Source organism: Oratosquilla oratoria, chromosome 9, assembly GCF_046742065.1.
Source record: "Oratosquilla oratoria isolate Oo_2021 chromosome 9, ASM4674206v1, whole genome shotgun sequence".
Classification (NCBI taxonomy): Eukaryota; Metazoa; Arthropoda; class Malacostraca; order Stomatopoda; family Squillidae; genus Oratosquilla; species Oratosquilla oratoria.
Genome location: NC_134785.1, coordinates 9,022,890 through 9,042,187, shown reverse-complemented (window position 1 = coordinate 9,042,187; position 19,298 = coordinate 9,022,890). Strand labels below are relative to the sequence as shown.

Below are 19,298 nucleotides of genomic sequence, written 5' to 3'. Positions count from 1 at the left end.
TATAATGTGTTTTTTTTTATCCTGGAGATGTTTTGTCCGGGGTTGTTTCGTCAGAGGAATGTTTTGTCCTGCATCCTCCTGACGTAGTCTCCATACCTTGCTCACCCGGATACTGACCTAACTTCGTCCATCTTCCACTTGACCTTGAATACAACTTCAACCAGATCCAACAGTTACGAAGGATCGCTGAAGCAATCACTACCCCTCCCACCTCCCCTCTCCCTCCCCTTACCCCCCTCCGTCTCCCACCTCCTCCCGCCCCTCAGAGTAGCAGAAGACACACCTGCAGGTTGTCCCAAATGATTACCTGACCATCTCAGCCTCTGATAATCCCTTCATTTCGGTGGCCCGGGGGATAGGAGCGGACATAGAAGACATAATATGTCTGTTTTCTTCATGTACGGAGCTCCCCCATTCTGAATGACATCTCATTCGATCGAGACTCCATCAAAGTGTGAAAGGTGAATAAAACACCCGAGGCTTCCCCGTCAATAAGAACCACACTCGGCCTCATTGTTTTAAAAGGTGTTCTTCACGGGGCAAAACAAACCTGTCTGATGTCCCCTATGCCCGAGCCTCCGCCCATCTCTGGCATTCACCTACTTCAGCATCATCTGGAACCTTAGTATGTTGGTTCTAGCTGAATCAAACTATCCTCGCCCGAGCCATGATCTGGAAGACGTAAATGCACGGCATACAAATCTCCTCGTCACCGAAGAGGTTCGCCAGATTCAGGTTCCTCCTCCTCCTCCTCCTCCTCCTCTTTCCCTTCCTCCCGCCTGCTGCACCTTACCACCACAGCACCGGCTCACTGAGCTCAGTCCGGCCCTCGCCAGTGTCTGGGTTAGTGTGTGCGCGCGCGGGGGGTTACTTGCGGGATTTCCCGGCGCGAATCCGGTTTCCTGCGTCTCGTGCCGCCAGCCAGTAGCGCCAACGGGCACTCACCACCTCCAGACGAAGACTCCTCCTGTGCACTCCCGTCAAGAGGACACCTGACCCGTCCTTTCCCAGAGCGCCGAGCAACAAGGGCATCGAGGTCGCTGGATGAAGGAGAGGACGAATACCTCAAGAGTCTTGACCCCACCCACGGTGTCACGACGGAAGAAATAGCCTGGCGGCGGTAGCCAGAAAGAAATGACTCAAGTGCCAAGCGGCTAGGAAGTGGGGTAAATTGACGTTAGGCTCGACTCTCGGTGAACGCGGCTGGAAAAGGATGTAGTGGTGGTGGTTGCGGTGGAGAAGATAGTGGTGGTTACAGGGTCTCACGTAAGCAGTGGGCAAGACAACCCGGTCAGTCCCAAAGGGCACCTGCATGGACTTGAGGTGCACCTTAAGCGCGTTTAGTGGCCTCCTGCACCCAGCGGAAGCCCAAGGACGATAGCCAACGTCCTCCCCCAACTCCTCAATTCTTTTTTTTTCTCTCGTTCTCTGACAGTGCAACGACAGGCCATGCGAAGGTAGAGACATGCCCCTCCCCCTCCTCCTCGTCAGTGCCCACCACCAGCCTTCGCTGTCATCCTACAATTGATATCAGGAAAGTTTGGAGCTGCCCCTTCCCCACACTCGATGTGCCGCCATTGTTTGTCAACGTTCCGTTTTAATTCCGTGTGAGCGCCGACATGAATGTTAGCGTTCCGAAGTGCCTTCTTTTGTGGGCCGCTCTTGTGTGCGCAGCCCGCCACTGCCATGGACACAGCGCCAACACAGGCATTCGTCGGCGTGGAGTCTCCGAGGGTTACTTTTCCGAAATCGGAGGGCGTCGTCATGCCACCGAAGGGGTCGGTGTGCATGGGAACCACGACCTCCTTGACTCCGAGGTCGTCCTCCACGCTGCAGATCAAAGACCCTCCATGGTCAGCGAGAACGGGGCTTCTCGAGGTGCTGTTCCTCCTCCCCCGAAGCATTTCAACAGAACAGAAGACAGGTCCTCCTCGACAGATGTGAGCGCCGGTTTGGCCGAAAGCCCTTCAGGGTCTGTTAATATAAACAAACAGAACGATACCAAAGCTACTGCAGATTCTGTGAGACACACTACGGAATCAGTCGTTTCCACAAACATTGGTCGAACTGAGATCAACGGCGAGGGAGAACGAAAATTCGCGACAGAAGAAGACGCCCCGGTTGGAGACACCACGAGCGAGCCAAGTGACTCCACAGATCTCTTCGGTGACGTTACAGAGGTTAACAACGTAGCTGAGCAAGACGCAGTGACAGAAGAGGAAGATGCAGCCGAGGAGGAAACCACGGGCGAGCCAAGCGAAGGTACCAAAGACTCCACCGATGTGTACCCAACGATGCTGCAGCAGGACGGGACTACGGAAGAAGAGCGCGAGGAACTGGAGGCTGTGAAGGTGGAGAAGGGCACCGCCAAGAAAGGGTGCAAGAGGACCTGCTACAGGAAATGCTGCCCCATCGACTACGTCTACGACAAGGACAGCCATACCTGCAAATTAGCGCAACGAGGGTCGTTCGTTCACACAAACCTCGTCGTGGGGTTACCGGCCTGCTCGAAGAACTTCACCATTGTTTCAGAGCAAGCGACAGATGGGAAGAGTCGTCTCAAGCTGGGTAGCTACTCTGTCAAACATGAATACTATTGCAGTGACATCATCTTAGTTGATGGCAAAGGTGCCAATGAAAGTCTGCTGTGTGACGACAAAATTGAAGACGCCAAGATTGTAAACATCATACGGAAGACGAGTATCATTGGGAATATTGTCAGCGCTCTAGGAATAACCTTCATCTACGTCTGCCACATTTTCATACCGAAGTTAAACGAGAAGCAGGGATGCCTGTTCATCTGTTTCTGCACTGCAGTCTTCGCTAAGGCATTATTTGAGGCTCCTGGAAGGGCGGTCAAATACACAGCCTACCCCAACTATGGAATTTGTGTGTTCAACTGTAAGTAGATATATGTGATATATACATTTATGTATGCATATGCATATATATATATATATGATGATATGGTTTAACGTCACAAACTCCCCCCTATCGGAAGGCTAGGACGGTGCCCCTACTAAGACATGCCTACAAGAAAATTTACTGCCAAAATATACTAATATATATATATATATATATATATATATATATATATATATATGTATATCATTTTATATATATATATATTATATATATATATATATATATTATATATATATATATATAATTTTATATATATATTATTATAAAATTATATATATAATACACACACACACACACACACACACACACACACACACACACACACACACACACACACACACCCACACATATATTTATATATATATATATATATATATATATATATATATATACATATAATGACCTAGATGTAGTAGCACATGAGTAAAATCAAACTTAGACCCACTTTCGGAGAAAGGTAAGGTAAAATACAAAGTAAATCGTATATTTCGACCACTGACTGTGATCCTCTTCAGGTACATACATAGAATATGAAGACAAAAACATATATACAGAGGGAAAAACTACAAAAGGGAACTAGGGGAGCCTCAAGTCACGTGTCCTTGATGAGGTCGGACCTTTTGTTCCTTGGAGATAAGTTTGGTTACTGGCAACTTAGTAATAGCATCTGGTGGCCATTGACCTTTTGATGTGTTGAAATTAGGAAATTGTTTAATAAAGATTCAATAAATCTTCTTTTGAGGAATGATGTCAAGACACATTTTATTCAGGAGAAGATAGTAATGATCATCTCATACATGGAAATCCGAGTTGAGACTATTTTGGGGGTTCGGGGTGCGCATCATAGATGGTCCGACACGTGTTCCGAGCGGAGCGATACATCTGTATACAACAGAAGATTCGTTATACAATAACTTGTTATGCGATCACTATATACTAATACCTTCATAACGCTATATAATAAGTATTATTGTTATTATCATTATTGTTGTTGTTGTTACAATTATTATTATTATTATTATTATTATTATTATTATTATTATTATTATTATTATCATTATCATTATCATTATCATTATCATTATTATTATTATTATTATTATTATTATTATTATTATTATTATTACTATAGATAAACAAGCGGGTAGTGGAGTGTCATCAAGGTTGATGTGGATGAAGGTGAAGCTGGGAAAGGAGATGTGGGTTTTTATAAGTGCGTATGGGCCTGGTAGTGAAAAGAGCGTAGAGGAAAGGGAGGCTTTTTGGGTAGATATAAATGAGTGCATAGAGGGATTAGGGAGAAATGTCAATGTAGTTGTATTGGGAGACCTAAATGCTAGGGTAGGAAATGAACAAATTGACGGAGTGATTGGGGAGTATGGAGTTCCAGGTAAAAATCCTAGTGGAGAATTGATGATGGAGATGTGTCTTGAAAGAGAGTTGATGATAGCAAATACAGTGTTTAAGAAGAAAGTCAAGCATAAATACACATGGGAGAGGGTGGTGGATGGAAGGGTGACAGATAGAGCGTTAATGAACTATATAGTGGTGACCAGGAGTATGGTAGGAAGAGTTAAGGATGTACATGTTCTAAGGGGAGAGAGTGGGGGAATATCAGATCATTTCCTGGTGGAAGGTAAATTGAGAGTGGAGAATAGGCGGAGAAAGAGGAAAAGGGCAGAAGGTAGGGAGGTACTTAGAATGAACTGCTTAGATGAAGAAAAAAAGGAGAATGAGTATAAGAAGAAGTTGAGAGAGGAATGGGAGAGAGTAAAGGATAGAGTAGAACTAGGAGTGGAGGAGGAATGGGGATGGTTGAAGGAGGGAGTCATAAGGTGTGCAAAGATGGTGTGTGGAACAAGGAGGGCGGGAGGAAATAGAAGGAAGGGTAGTGAGTGGTGGGATGAGGAAGCAAAGAAGGGTGTAAAAGAGAAGAAGCATTCATTCATAGATTGGCTACAAATTAGGACGAGGGAATCGTATGAGAGGTACAAAGTAAAGAGAAAGGAAGTTAAGCATAAGATAAAGGAAGCAAAGAGGAGAGCAGATGTGAAATGGGGAAAGAGTATGACAGAAATTTTTGAAAGTAATGAAAAGATGATTTGGAAGGAAATTAAAAGAGGAAGAGGAGTCAAATCAAGTAGAGAAGAAAAGGTAAAAGGTGCAGATGGAGAGATGATAATGGAAGAGAAGGCAGTGAGAGGAAGTTGGGCTGAGTATCTTAGGGAGTTGCTAAGTGTGAAGGAGGATAGGGAGTGAAAGGTAGTTGCAGTGGGAAGCGCTAAGAAAATGAGAGTGATGAGTGAGGAAAATGGAGGAGAAATAGGGAAGGATGAAGTGAAAGCAGCTGTTAAGATGATGAGAGCAGGTAAGGCACCTGGGTTGGATGGATGCCATGCAGAATGTCTGAAGAAAGGAGGTACAGTTATGGTGGACTGGCTGGTGAGGTTATTTAATGTTTGTTTAAGAGAGGGTAGAGTGCCGGAGGACTGGAGGAGTGCCTGTATAGTTCCGCTTTACAAGGGAAAGGGGGGCAAGTGTGAGTGTAGTAGTTACAGAGGGATCAGCTTGTTGAGTGTAGTTGGGAAGGCTTATGGGAGGGTCTTGATTGAGAAAATTAGGAGAGGAAAAGAGGGAGTGATTGGTGAGGAACTGTGTGGGTTTAGGACAGGTAGGGGTTGTGTAGATCAGATTTTTGTAGTAAGGCAGATATGTGAGAAAGCTATAGGAAAAGGTAAGGATGTTTTTTGGCTTTTATGGATCTGGAAAAGGCTTACGACAGGGTAGACAGGAAGGCACTGTGGGAGGTACTGCAGATATATGGAATAGGAGGAAAGCTGTTAAGAGCAGTCAAGAGTTTTTATGAGAGTAGAAGAGCTTGCGTTAGGATTAGAAATGGAGAAAGTGAATGGTTTGATGTAAAGGTGGGACTTCGTCAGGGATATGTTATGTCGCCATGGCTGTTCAATCTTTACATGGATGGGGTGGTGCGAGGGGTGAATGTAAGGGTAGTGGGTCAGGGGTTAGAGATGAATAAAGAAAGTGGAGAAAAGTGGGAGGTGAGCCAGCTGTTGTTTGCTGACGACACTGCACTTGTAGCAGGATCAGAGGAGGGATTGAGGAAGATAGTGACAGAGTTTGAGAAGGTGTGTGAAAGAAGGAAGCTGAAGATAAATGTGGGCAAAAGTAAGGTGATGAGATGTACAAGGGGAGAGAGTGACAGTAGGCTGGAAGTGAGCATTAAGGGTGAGAAACTGGAGGAAGTGGATAGTTTTAGATACTTGGGTGCGAATGTGACAGGAAAGGGAGGAGTGGGGGTGGAGGTAGAATGTAGATGGAGAGAAGCGAGTAAATGCCTTGGTGGATTAAAAAGTGTAATGAGAAATAGACATTTGGGAATGGATGCTAAGAGGAGGCTATATGAAGGAGTGATTGTGCCAACATCACTATACGGGGCAGAAACATGGAACATGAGAGAGGAAGAGAGAAGGAGCTTGAATGTGTTTGAGATGAAATGTCTGAGAAGTATGATGGGGGTTACTAGGCTAGATAGAGTGAGAAATGAGGAGATAAGGAGGAGAACAGGGGTGGAAAGGGAACTGGGAGATAGGGTTGATGAAAGAGTATTAGGATGGTTTGGACACATGGAAATAATGAGTGAAGAAAGATTAGTAAAAGAAGTGTGGAAGGCGGAGGTGGAAGGAGTGAATATGAGGGGGCGTCCTAGGATGAGATGGATGGATGGGATGAAAGGGGCTTTACAAAAGAGAGGAATGTCTGTAGAGGAAGGACGGGAGAGGACAGAAGATAGGGGTGAATGGAGAAGGGTTGTGTATAGATGAGGCTGTGATGCATGGGGGGAAGTGGGTGGGGGATGGGGGTTGAGGAAGTATGTATGAAACAAAAAAATTGACGCAGCCCGTAAGGGATTTCTCCCCGTCTTCTCCTTTTTTGCATGAGGGGACGGAGAGGGGGGTTGCCGAATTTATGAAGCGGCCTTGCTGTGGATGTGTCTTGCGACACTGCTTCTGACCCAGGGCAGTGGACAGGATGCAGGGATGACCCGTCAACCAGGAGGTGCCAAGATAGGAGGGAGGGAGGAGGGTGGAGGGGAGTGGTATATATGGGAAAGGAAATGGGTGGGAGTGATTTCTATGCCTTTTTCTTTGTAAAGGGGGAAAAAGCCTTTGGTATATGTATTTATGTATGTATGTATGTATGTATGTATGTATGTATGTATGTATGTATGTATGTATGTATTATTATTATTATTATTATTATTATTATTATTATTATTATCATTATTATTATTATTATTATTATTATTATTATTATTATTATTATTATTATTATTATTATTATTATTATTATTATTATTATTATTATTATCATTATTAATTATTATTATTATTGTTATTAATTATTATTATCATTATTATTTTTATTATTATTATTATTATTATTATTATTATTATTATTATTATTATTATTATTATTATTATTATCATTATTATTATTATTATTATTATTATTATTAATTATCATTATTATTATTATTATTATTATTATTATTATTATTATTATTATTATTATTATTATTATTATTATTATTATTATTATTATTATTATTATTATTATTATTATTATTATTATTACTATTATTATTATTATCATTATTATCATCACTATCATTAATACTGCCACTACAATTATTATGATTTATCAATATAATTACATTATCATTATTTATGCCACTCTACTTAAAAGGGGAAAGGCATTTGGTATTAGTGCATATATATATATATATATATATATATATATATATATATATATATATATATATATATATATATATATATATATATATATACATATACACAAAATAACAACAATATTGTCTGATTGTAATTTAGTCGTCCGTTCCTGAGACCTTTTCCTCCTTTTGTAGGCCGCCCCTTCCTTCATTGCGGTCGGTCATTTAGTTCACCTTCTCCGTCTGCGTACTTCGACCTTGTACATAATGATCTTATTTGGCTACGTTTGTTTTATAATCACAGCCATAAACTTATTTTATTTGGTGCCACAATTTCATGTTAATTGTATTTTATTTAATTTTGTAAAGAGGATTGCTTTGTAAATGTGATTAATGTGTCAACCTTTCCCAGGTTTACCGCTTTGACCATTTATATTTGAGTTCATGATTTTGTACCCATTATACCCCCGTGAAGACGATACCTGGACGGGAATCGAAACGTCGGGCAAATAAGCCCTTCATTTGAGTCTGGGATTTACACTTTTGCCTATATATATATATATATATATATATATATATATATATATATATATATATATATATATACATATATATAAATAAAGGATTACAAAGGCGGAGCATACCGACAGGAGACCTTTTGGTCCATATCTAGGTCGGATGCGAAAAAAAATCATAATAATGATAAAATAATAAATGAAAACTATAATAATGTAAATAACAAATAAAATACATAGATAAACAGTTAAATAGTAAATAATAATAAATTGAGATATAACTAATGATAAATGAAAATCAAACAGACAAATGATAACAAAACAAAAACAAATAATATGAAATAGATTATAATCAGTACAGCATCTTGCTTAGGTGTTTATCTAAATGATTCTTACATATACATACATACACACACACACACACACAAACACACACACACACACACACGCGAGCGCGCACACACACACAAACATGCACACACACACACACACACACACACACACACACACACACACACACACACACACACACACACACACACACACACACACACACACACACACACACACACACACACACACACACACACACACACACACACACACATATATATATATATATATATATATATATATATATATATATATACATGCATACATATACCAAGGGTTTTTCCCTCTTACAAGGGAGGTAGCCAAAAAGGAAAAAGCATAAAATAATTTCCACCCATTCCATCCCTGAATACACTCTACACCCCTCCACCCTCCCTCTTATCTTAGCACCTCCTGGATGACGGGTCATCCCTGCACCTTGTCCACTGCCCTGGGTCAGAAGCAGTGTCGCAAGACACAGCACATCCACAGCAAGGCCGCTTCTTTAAATCGGAGGTAAATTGAAATGAGAAGATGTAGTATAAGAGAAAGCTAGAAAGGAAGCGAATTTTAGTCGAAGGAAAAGTAAGTGTAGATGTTTGTGTGTGGGATGTGGCTATGTTCGTGAGAGGTGTGTGTGTGTAATTTACGGTAAGTGAGTATATTTCACTTCCCGCGTGTAGAGGGCGTTCCTGATTAGGATGTGTATAGATGAGGCTGTGATGCATATTTTTGTAGCCTGTCAGTTAATGGGCTACATGCGATATTATTATTATCATTATTACCATCACTATTATTATTACATTATTATGGCTATCACCAGTCAAGCTGGTGAAGGGGTGTATTATTTGTAGGTACGGTTATACACGTCTTATCGTGTACACCGCACGTGGGACGGGCGCAGCTGACAGATAGTCTGTACGGTGTGGTCTAGGTGTAATATGTTGTATCAGATGTTTGTGTTTATCGTGCAGTTTTTCTAGGTGTCTTAAGTGAAGTTTGTGTTTGTGTTGGTTGAGTGGACGGATGTTGGAAATTTGGTGTAGAGACTCAGTGGTTCTGAAGTCGCTCCATCGCGAGCCCGTGATGAACTGGACAGCGGCATTCTGAACCTTCTGATGCTCGTAGTTATTAGTGGCACATGTCAGCTGGCTTAGTCCCGGGGATTGGCACAGAATAGATCTGACGAGGGCTAGGTACAATCGACGTTTGGTTCTCAGTGTTGCAGTTTTGAAGCGTCTGAGCTTACCCAGCACAGCCCTAGCCTTCGCTCCCTGCTTGCGGAAGTGTGGGGTCCAGGTAAGGCCACTATCAAGTGTGCTACCCAGCACACGGGTATGGTCCTTCGCTGGGATGTTTGTGTTGTTTATTTCAAGAGGAGTGTTTGTGATTGTTCTGTTGGTTCGTTTGCAGCAGAAGTATACAGCATTGCATTTCGACGCGTTGGTCTTAATGCGCCACTGTTGCTCCCACGCGTGTACCCCGTCTAGGATGTTTTGCATTACGTGTAAGTACAAGTTGAGATACAAATGCTTGAGATTAAATAAGGGGAAAGGAGGGAACGGGGAGAGAAAAGGGGGGGAAAGAAGAGGAGGAGGAGGAGGAGAAGGGGGGGGGGTGATTGGACACTGGGAAAGGATGAGAAGGCTGGCCCAAACGTCCGAGGGCGAAATGCCCACAAAGGGTGGTTTAGATATTTAATATTTTGCTGGCCATGGGTATTAGGGGAATAATGTGAAGCGAGATGTTAAACATGCCCCTGTTTTGTTCAATAGTGTTCAATAGAAGCAGCAACCATTCAAGGAACGAACACTATTGAACAAAACAGGGGCATGTTTAACATCTCGCCTCACATTATTCCCCTAATACCCATGGCCAGCAAAATATTAAATATCTAAACCACCCTTTGTGGACATTTCGCCCACGGACGTTTGGGCCAACATTCTCATCCTTTCCCGGTGTCCAATCCCCCCCTTCTCCTCCTCTTCCTTCCCCCCCCTTTTCTCTCCCCGTTCCCTCCTTTCCCCTTATTTAATCTCAAGTATTTGTATCTCAACTTGTACTTGAAAAAGCTGTAATAAGCGAAACGTCGTACAAATAAAGGCTCCGTCCTCATATGGTGTTTATCTCGTCAATCTTGTCGGCAAACTGCCACTTTTATGTATGTATGTATGTATATATATATATATATATAATATATACATATATATACATATATATATGTATATATATATATATATGTATATATATATGTATATATATATATGTATATAAATATATATGTATATATATATATATATATATATATATATATATATATATATATATATATATATAAGGTCTACTATCGATGCAGAGTAGGCAAAGAATGATGCATAATGGCTGGCCGTCACACTTTATGAAGCAGGGAAATTTTGAAGTAGGAGAGGTCACCGAATAGCCAAAGCTATTGGCGCAGTTCACTTTAATCAGAATTGTTTACGTGAAACCCTGTGCCCTAGAAAAAAAAAATATATATATATATACATATATATATACATATATATATATACATATATATATATGTATATATATATATGTATATATATATATATATATATGTATATATGCAAAGAAATCACAAAACACACGTGATGAAATATTTTTGCAGAAACCACCGGGAAATTGAAAAAACAGATACCGAACGTTTTCGTCTATTTAGACGAAAACGTTCGGTATCTGTTTTTTCAATTTCCCGGTGGTTTCTGAAAAAAAAAGTATATATACATGTATATATATATATATATATATATATATATAAATATAAATATATATATATATATATATATATTTCTTTTTCTTCTAGGGCACAGGGTTTCACGTAAACAATTCTGATTAAAGTGAACTGCGCCAATAGCTTTGGCTATTCGGTGACCTCTCCTACTTCAAAATTTCCCTGCTTCATAAAGTGTGACGGCCAGCTATTATGCATCATTCTTCGCCTACTCTGCATCGATAGTAGACCTTATAGCCATCGGAGTTGTGGTTCTCGCCCTGAAGAAGCCTCTATAAGAGGCGAAAAAACTTAAGTTTTCGGTGTCAGTGTCAACAGCTTTTTATAATGTTACATAATATTATTATATTTTTCGGCATTCATCAGCGCCTATCTCCACACCTCCTTATTCATGGAATTGACATCATGAATGATTTTGTTCATACTTTGAACTATGGAGAAAAAAATATATTCTTCAAACTGAAAAAGTCGTATCTCAAAATAGTTGACTTTAATCAGAATATATATATGTATATATATATATGTATGTATATATATATATATATGTATATTTCTGAGGCACAGGTTTTCTCTAAGGCAATTCTGGTTGAAATCAACTGCACTAGTTGCTTTAACAATCTTCAAGACTGTATTCTTTAATCTGGAGAATACTTTCCTATTAGCAACTGAGAGGGACTGGAAGTAGTCATTCATGACTCTCAAAAGAATATACACAGTGTATGCCAACTGATATATTTTTGCATAGTAATAGTATTGAACAACTATTGACTCCAGGTAAGGCCACTATCAAGTGTGCTACCCAGCACACGGGTATGGTCCTTCGCTGGGATGTTTGTGTTGTTTATTTCAAGAGGAGTGTTTGTGATTGTTCTGTTGGTTCGTTTGCAGCAGAAGTATACAGCATAATACCTTATCATTAATGTTAGTATTTCATAATAATTCATTATTATTTTTTTCTAATTATTTTATTATCACGTTAGTAGACTACAACCTCCCCTCTCCCCACCCATGTTTCCTCTCTTTAAACACAACCTTCACAAAAGACCTACAAACACAACAACTTCACTCTCCAAGGCCGCATGACGGAAGTGCATGACTGCGGGTGAGGAGGGAGGGAGGGGGAGTGGGTGTGGTCTCAGGAGAAGAGAATCTGATGAAGTCACAAAGGTGACATGAATTTATGAACCGATTTTTTTTTTAAAGAAAATGTCTCTGCCGTCACCACACAGCCATCCTGAGCACTTACACGACGGGGGACGTGCGAGGCTAGTTTCTTAGAGACGTGTGAGGCTAATTTTCTAGGAGTGCGAGGCAGTTTTCTAGTGTCGCGAGGCTAGTTTCATAGAGACGTGAGGCTAGTTTCCTAGAAATGCAAGGCTAGGTTTCTAGATATGAGAGGCTAGTTATCTAGAGTCGCTAGGCTAGTTTCATAGAGACGTGAGGCTAGTTTCATAGAGACGTGAGGCTAGTTTCTTATGAGCGCGAAGCTAGTTTCTTGGTCACGTGAGGAAAGGTCCTTAGAATCGCTTAGCTAGTTTCCTAAAATCGTGAGGCTAGTTTCTTAGTAGTGGGAGGCTAGTTTCCCAGGAGCTCGAGGCTAGTTTCCTAGAGATGTGAGACTATATTTCTAGGGACGTGAAACTAGTTTCCTAGGGACATGAGACTGCTTTCCTAGAGACGTGAGGCTAGTTTCATAGGAGTTCGAGGCTAGTTTCCTAGAGACCTGAGAATAATTTTAAAATGTCCTAAACTTTCAGAATACATTTCCGAGATGCCAAAAAGTCATTTTCGGACCTAACGGGCGTTGGGATGTTGTGGGGTAAGGTTTACCAGTGCTTCTATTAATGTTATGTTTTAATGAACATGACTGAGGAGTCATGGCGGAGCTGAGATTTTCTTTCTCGTGGGAATTCTTTTTTTTTTCTTCGTCAAATGTTGGGGGCACGAGAGAGGCTACCTGGCCTAGGAGAGACGACGTGAAGAAGAAGAAGAAGAAAAAGAACAAGAACAACAACAGCAACAATAATAAGACTAAGAAGAAGAAAAATAATAATAAAATGGAAAAAAAGAAGGAAAATAAGAGGATGAAGAAGAAAAAGGGGATGGAGGTGAAGTAGAAGAAGACGATGGCGTAGTACAAGACGAAAAGGAAGAAGAAGAAGAGGAAGAGAGACGAAAGCGAAGACGAGTGGTGAAGAACAACTACCTAGAAGCAAATGGTCTTAAAAATTCTTCTTGAAAACAGGTTAAAAAAGAGATACATTGATGAAGCAAGAGGGAGACAGAAAAAAAAACCACATTGTGATGGAAATACTTCACCTGAACTCCATGGTCGTTGAACTAGGTTAAGGCTGTCTTAACTCCCTTCACTCTGACGATACTTTAACCTTATTGCTTAGACTAAAATCATATCTGCGCGCACGCACACACACACACACACACACACAGATATACACACGCACACACACACACACACACACACACACACACACACACACACACACACACACACACACACACACACACACACACACACACACACACACACACACACACACACACACACACACACACACACACACACACACACACACACACACACACACACACACACACACACACACACACACACAGAAAGTGAGTAACGTTCCTCAAACGTGGGAGGTGCAGAGTTCGATCCCTGGCCACTTGACAGCCCCTCTCTGCAACACTGAACATCAGAGGTGCCGTATACCAGTACCTGTTCCCTAATAATTATGATCGAAGTCGTTACACCAATGGTGTTGGTGACATAATAGGAAGCGTGCCGGTCTCGCACTCCTTTTCGATGCCCAGCAGCAGCAGCAGCAGCAGCAGCAGCAGCAGCAGCAGCAGCAGCAGCAGCAGCAGCAGCAGCAGCAGCAGCAGCAGCAGCAGCAGCAGCAGCAGCAGCAGCAGTAGCAGCAGCAGCAGCAGTAGCAGTAGTGACTTAAATGGTCCAACAGTCCAAGATAGCAAAGGTGACAGCTTCGGCATCAGCTACGCAGCACCTCGTGGCGTAGGCTCCTCACCACCTGTACCGTCGCCAAATCAGTACTGTTGGAGCACTGGTTTCTGACTCCCTTCTATCATAGCCACAGCTTTTTGAACACACTCACGCTCGACACTTGAGGCCAAGCACTTCTCTCCATCTAAACAAATTTGATTACCAAGTTGGATCAAGTCACCCCGGTGAGGCAAAGAGGCTGCATCATCCCTCCCGGGATAGGTCGGTGGTCCTACAGAGGACCTCAAGGCTGAACACTTTCATTTGCATGCATGTACACACACACACACACACACACACACACACACACACACACACACACACACACACACACACACACACACACACACACACACACACACACACACACAGATTATATATATACATATATATATATAAATATATATATAAATCTATATATATATATAAACATATATATATATCTATATATATATATATATATGTACATATATATCAGCGAAGAAAATATACGGGAGCGACGTGCGATTTCGCTCGGGAAAGTTCCAATGTCGCTCTCGCAAATCCAATAGCGGGAGCGACCCCCTCCTCTCTCTCTCAAAAAAAAAAAAAAAAAAAAAAAAAAAATAGCTCCCGCGGCAAGATTCAACGTTTTTCATGCATTATCCATCATTTGGCAATCCCTGAATCCCATCACCATTGATGAAAGGATCAGAGCAAACACAACTTACCCGTGATCAATCATTGCATTATCAAATGATATCATAAACGCAACGCATCAATCAACTTTAATTTGTTGATGTACGTACGTATGTGTACGCGGTATAGCTGCTAGAGTTCATTGGCTTACCTAGCCTAGCTTCGTATCAGCTGCATGCGCGCGTATACTAGTACATGTTGACTAGACTCTACACGACTATCGTGCTACATAATGTCGCTAGTTGCGAATTGCATGGTATCTGTATAAGAACATAAGAACAAAGGAGACTGCAAGAGACCATAAGGCCTACACTAGGCAGCTCCGTATGCAGGGAAGTTCATTGGTTGCATGCAGCTAGCTGCCCAATCAACGCGCTGACTACATGTACAATGCACCATACCCAATACCACATCACCGCATGCATACGTACACTGTACATATGCAAACTCGCTCGAGGCCTAGGAGGGAAACTGGGAAATCCCATTTATAACCTCGCTCGCGTATTTATGAGAAAACAAAATAGAATAAAATGTTTGGTTAGTAATTGAAAGTAAATAATTTTAAGTATAAATATGAACATTTGATAATTATATATTAAATTCATAAATATGGATCTTTGGAGAGAGAATAAAAAAAAAAAATAATCGTTAGCTAGCTTAGGGTTACGGTAGCTAGGTCTACGTTCGTACGTCAGGTCCATGCCAAACTTTCGATGATCGTAAATCATGGAGCGATTTCTAGTGAAGCGAGTGAAGATGGTTTGCCCTCAGATTCAGTCTTTTCAGAATCGAGGGAGTGTTTTGACGGTAGGAACTGCTTCTGGACCAGCAAAGCCTAATTCAAACTCTACGGACAAGGGCCAAGGAAAACGAAAACCAGTAAAGCATGAATCTACTATACGCTTGTGGAACCTAGATTGGCTTGAAGTGGATCGGGGCAGTGATGCCTGCAAAAACATGGCTCTGGAAGTATAAAAAATGGCTCTGGTAAAAAAAAGAAAAAAAGAAAAATGGCCCTGGAAAAAAAGTATTTGTTCCCTGATATGTATATATATATATATATATATATATATATATTTATATATATATATATATATATATATATATATATATATATACAGAAAAAATACTAGGAAATAAGAAACTTAGTCCGAACGTTTTCGTCTATTTAAGACATTCTCAAGGAATACACAGTGGCAGAGACATAGGTGAATATATATATATACATAAAGTAGTAGACAAGCTAGGAAACAGAAAGGACACAGAAGATGCTTCATAACCAGGTGTGTCCTTTCCATGTTTCCTAGCTTGTCTACTACTTTATGCATATATATCTATGTCTCTGTCACTGTGTATTCCTTGATAATGTCTTAAATAGACGAAAACGTTCGGGCTAAGTTTCTTATTTTCCAATGTTTTGTCTGCAAATTATTTTCACGTGTGCCTTGTGAATTACTGCAACACGCACACACACACACACACACACACACACACACACACACACACACACACACACACACACACACACACACACACACACACACACACACACATATATATATATATGTGTGTGTGTGTGTGAAGGAGGATAGGGAGGGAAAGGTAAGCGCTAAGAAAATGAGAGTGATGAATGAGGAAAATGGAGGAGAAATAGGGAAGGATGAAGTGAAAGCAGCTGTTAAGATGATGAGAGCAGGTAAGGCACCTGGGTTGGATGGATGCCATGCAGAATATCTGAAGAAAGGAGGTACAGTTATGGTGGACTGGCTGGTGAGGTTATTTAATGTTTGTTTAAGAGAGGGTAGAGTGCCGGAGGACTGGAGGAGTGCCTGTATAGTTCCGCTTTACAAGGGAAAGGGAGACAAGTGTGAGTGTAGTAGTTACAGAGGGATCAGCTTGTTGAGTGTAGTTGGGAAGGCTTATGGGAGGGTCTTGATTGAGAAAATTAGGAGAGGAACAGAATGAGTGATTGGTGAGGAATAGTCTGGGTTTAGGACAGGTAAGGGTTGTGTAGATCAGATTTTTGTAGTAAGACAGATATGTGAGAAAGCTATAGGAAAAGGTAAGGATGTTTTTCGGGCCTTTATGGGTTTGGAAAAGGCTTACGACAGGGTAGACAGGAAGGCACTGTGGGAGGTACTGCAGATATACGGGATAGGAGGAAAGTTGTTAAGAGCAGTCAGGAGTTTTTACGAGAGTAGTAAAGCTTGTGTTAGGATTAGAAATGGAGAGAGTGAGTGGTTTGATGTAAAGGTGGGACTTCGTCAGGGATATGTTATGTCGCCCTGGCTGTTCAAACTATACATGGATGGGGTGGTGCGAGAGGTGAATGTAAGGGTAGTGGGTAGGGGGTTGGAGATGGTTAAAGAAAATTGAGAAAAGTGGGAAATAAGCTTGAGAGGGTGTGTGAAAGAAGGAAGCTGAAGATAAATGTGAGTAAAAGTAAGGTGATGAGATGTACAAGGGGAGAGAGTGACAGTAGGCTGGCAGTGAGCATTAAGGGAAAGAGACGGGAGGAAGTGGATATTTTTAGATACTTGGGTGCGAATGTGGCAGGAAAGGGAGGAGTGGGGGTGGAGGTACAATGTAGATCGAGAAAAGCGAGTGAATGCCTTGGTAGATTAAAAAGTGTAATGAGAAATAGACATTTGGGAATGGATGCTAAAAGGAGGTTATATGAAGGAGTGATTGTGCCGACAGCACTGTACGGGGCAGAAACATGGAACATAAGAGAGGAAGAGAGAAGGAGCTTCAATGTGTTTGAGATGAAATGTCTGAAAAGTATGATAGGGGTTACTAGGTTAGATAGAGTGAGAAATGAGGAGGTGAGGAGGAGAACGGGGGTGGAAAGGGAGTTGGGAGATAGGGTTGATGAAAGAGTATTGGGATGGTTTGGACACATGGAAAGAATGAGTGAAGAAAGATTAGTAAAAGGGATGTGGAAATCAGAGGTGGAAAGAGTGAATATGAGGGGGCGTCCTAGGATGAGATGGATGGATGGGGTGAAAGGGACATTACAAAAGAAAGGAATGTCTGTTGAGGAAGGACGGGAGAGGATAGAGGATAGGGGTGAATGGAGAAGGGTTGTGTATGGATGATGCTGTGATGCATGAGGGTGAGTGGGTGGGGGATGGGGGATGAAGAAGTATGTATGAGAAATTTGACGCGGCCCTAGGGGATTTCTCCCCGTCTTCTACTTTTCTACAGGAGGGGACCGAGAGGGGAGGGGGGTCGCCGAATTAATGATGCGGCCTTGCTGTGGATGTGCTGTGTCTTATGACACTGCTTCTGACCCAGGACAGTGGTCAGGATGTAGGGATGACCCGTCATCCAGGAGGTGCCAAGATGAGAGGGAGGGAGGAGGGTGGAGGGGAGTGGAATATGTAGGGGATGGAATGGGTGGGAGTGGTTTCTATGTCTTTTTCTTTTTGGCTACCCCCTGTGTAAGGGGGAAAAATCCTTTGGTATATGTATGTATGTATGTATTTATGTATGTATGTATGTATGTATGTATGTATGTATATATATATATATATATATATATATATATATGTGTGTGTGTGTGTGTGTGTATACATATATATATATATATATATACTGTATATATATGTATATATACATATATGTATACATATATATACATATGTATACATGCATATAAGTATATACTGTACAGTAAATGTACATATGATAGAAAAATATAAGTGTACACGTATATGTTGAAATGTTTTTGGCAGTGGCATGAGGAGGCTACTTTCACTTTGGGGGGCGGGAGAGTTTTCCTACCTCCTCCTCCTCCTCCTCCTCCTCCTGCCAACAGTCTCCAGATCGAAGCCGTTTTTGTTGTGCTTCTGCCGCCGCGGCCTCAGCGCCATCTACACCCTCAGCCTATGCCTCCTCCTCCTCCTCCTCCTCCTCCTCGTGGCCCAGGGCCTTTCCTAGCTGAATAGAATTTCCTGGCGGCATTGTCTGGCGGTTGAATCTCGAGTTGGGAGTGTGAAGGACATTGTGTGTTGTGGGTGTTGGAATATTTGTCGCTTCAATTCAGTTGCGGACGTCATAGGTCCAGGCCTACCAGGGACGTCACTGGATTGAAGGAATGACACTGCAGGAAATAGGTTTAACTTGCTTGTCGAGGTAGACCGACGTCATTCCGTGGTGCAAGATGGCCGCCCGACGCGACACACATTTCAAACATGATTGTGGTAAACTCCAGGCGTTCATTTCAAAAGAGGGGGCGTGGGGGGGGGGATCATA

The 19,298-nt window shown here is 41.6% G+C and overlaps 1 protein-coding gene across 1 annotated transcript in view; it reads left to right on the top strand.

Annotated features, from left to right (window-relative positions):
• Positions 1–825: 825 nt before the first annotated feature.
• The window catches only part of LOC143028162 (uncharacterized), a 53,480-nt gene continuing 35,007 nt past the window's right edge, over positions 826–19,298 (top strand). Inside the window, exon 1 of the mRNA XM_076189879.1 lies at positions 826–2,901. Within this exon, the coding sequence (XP_076045994.1) occupies positions 1,620–2,901 (1,282 nt within the window). The 5' untranslated portion in view covers positions 826–1,619. The remainder of the gene's footprint in view (positions 2,902–19,298) is intronic.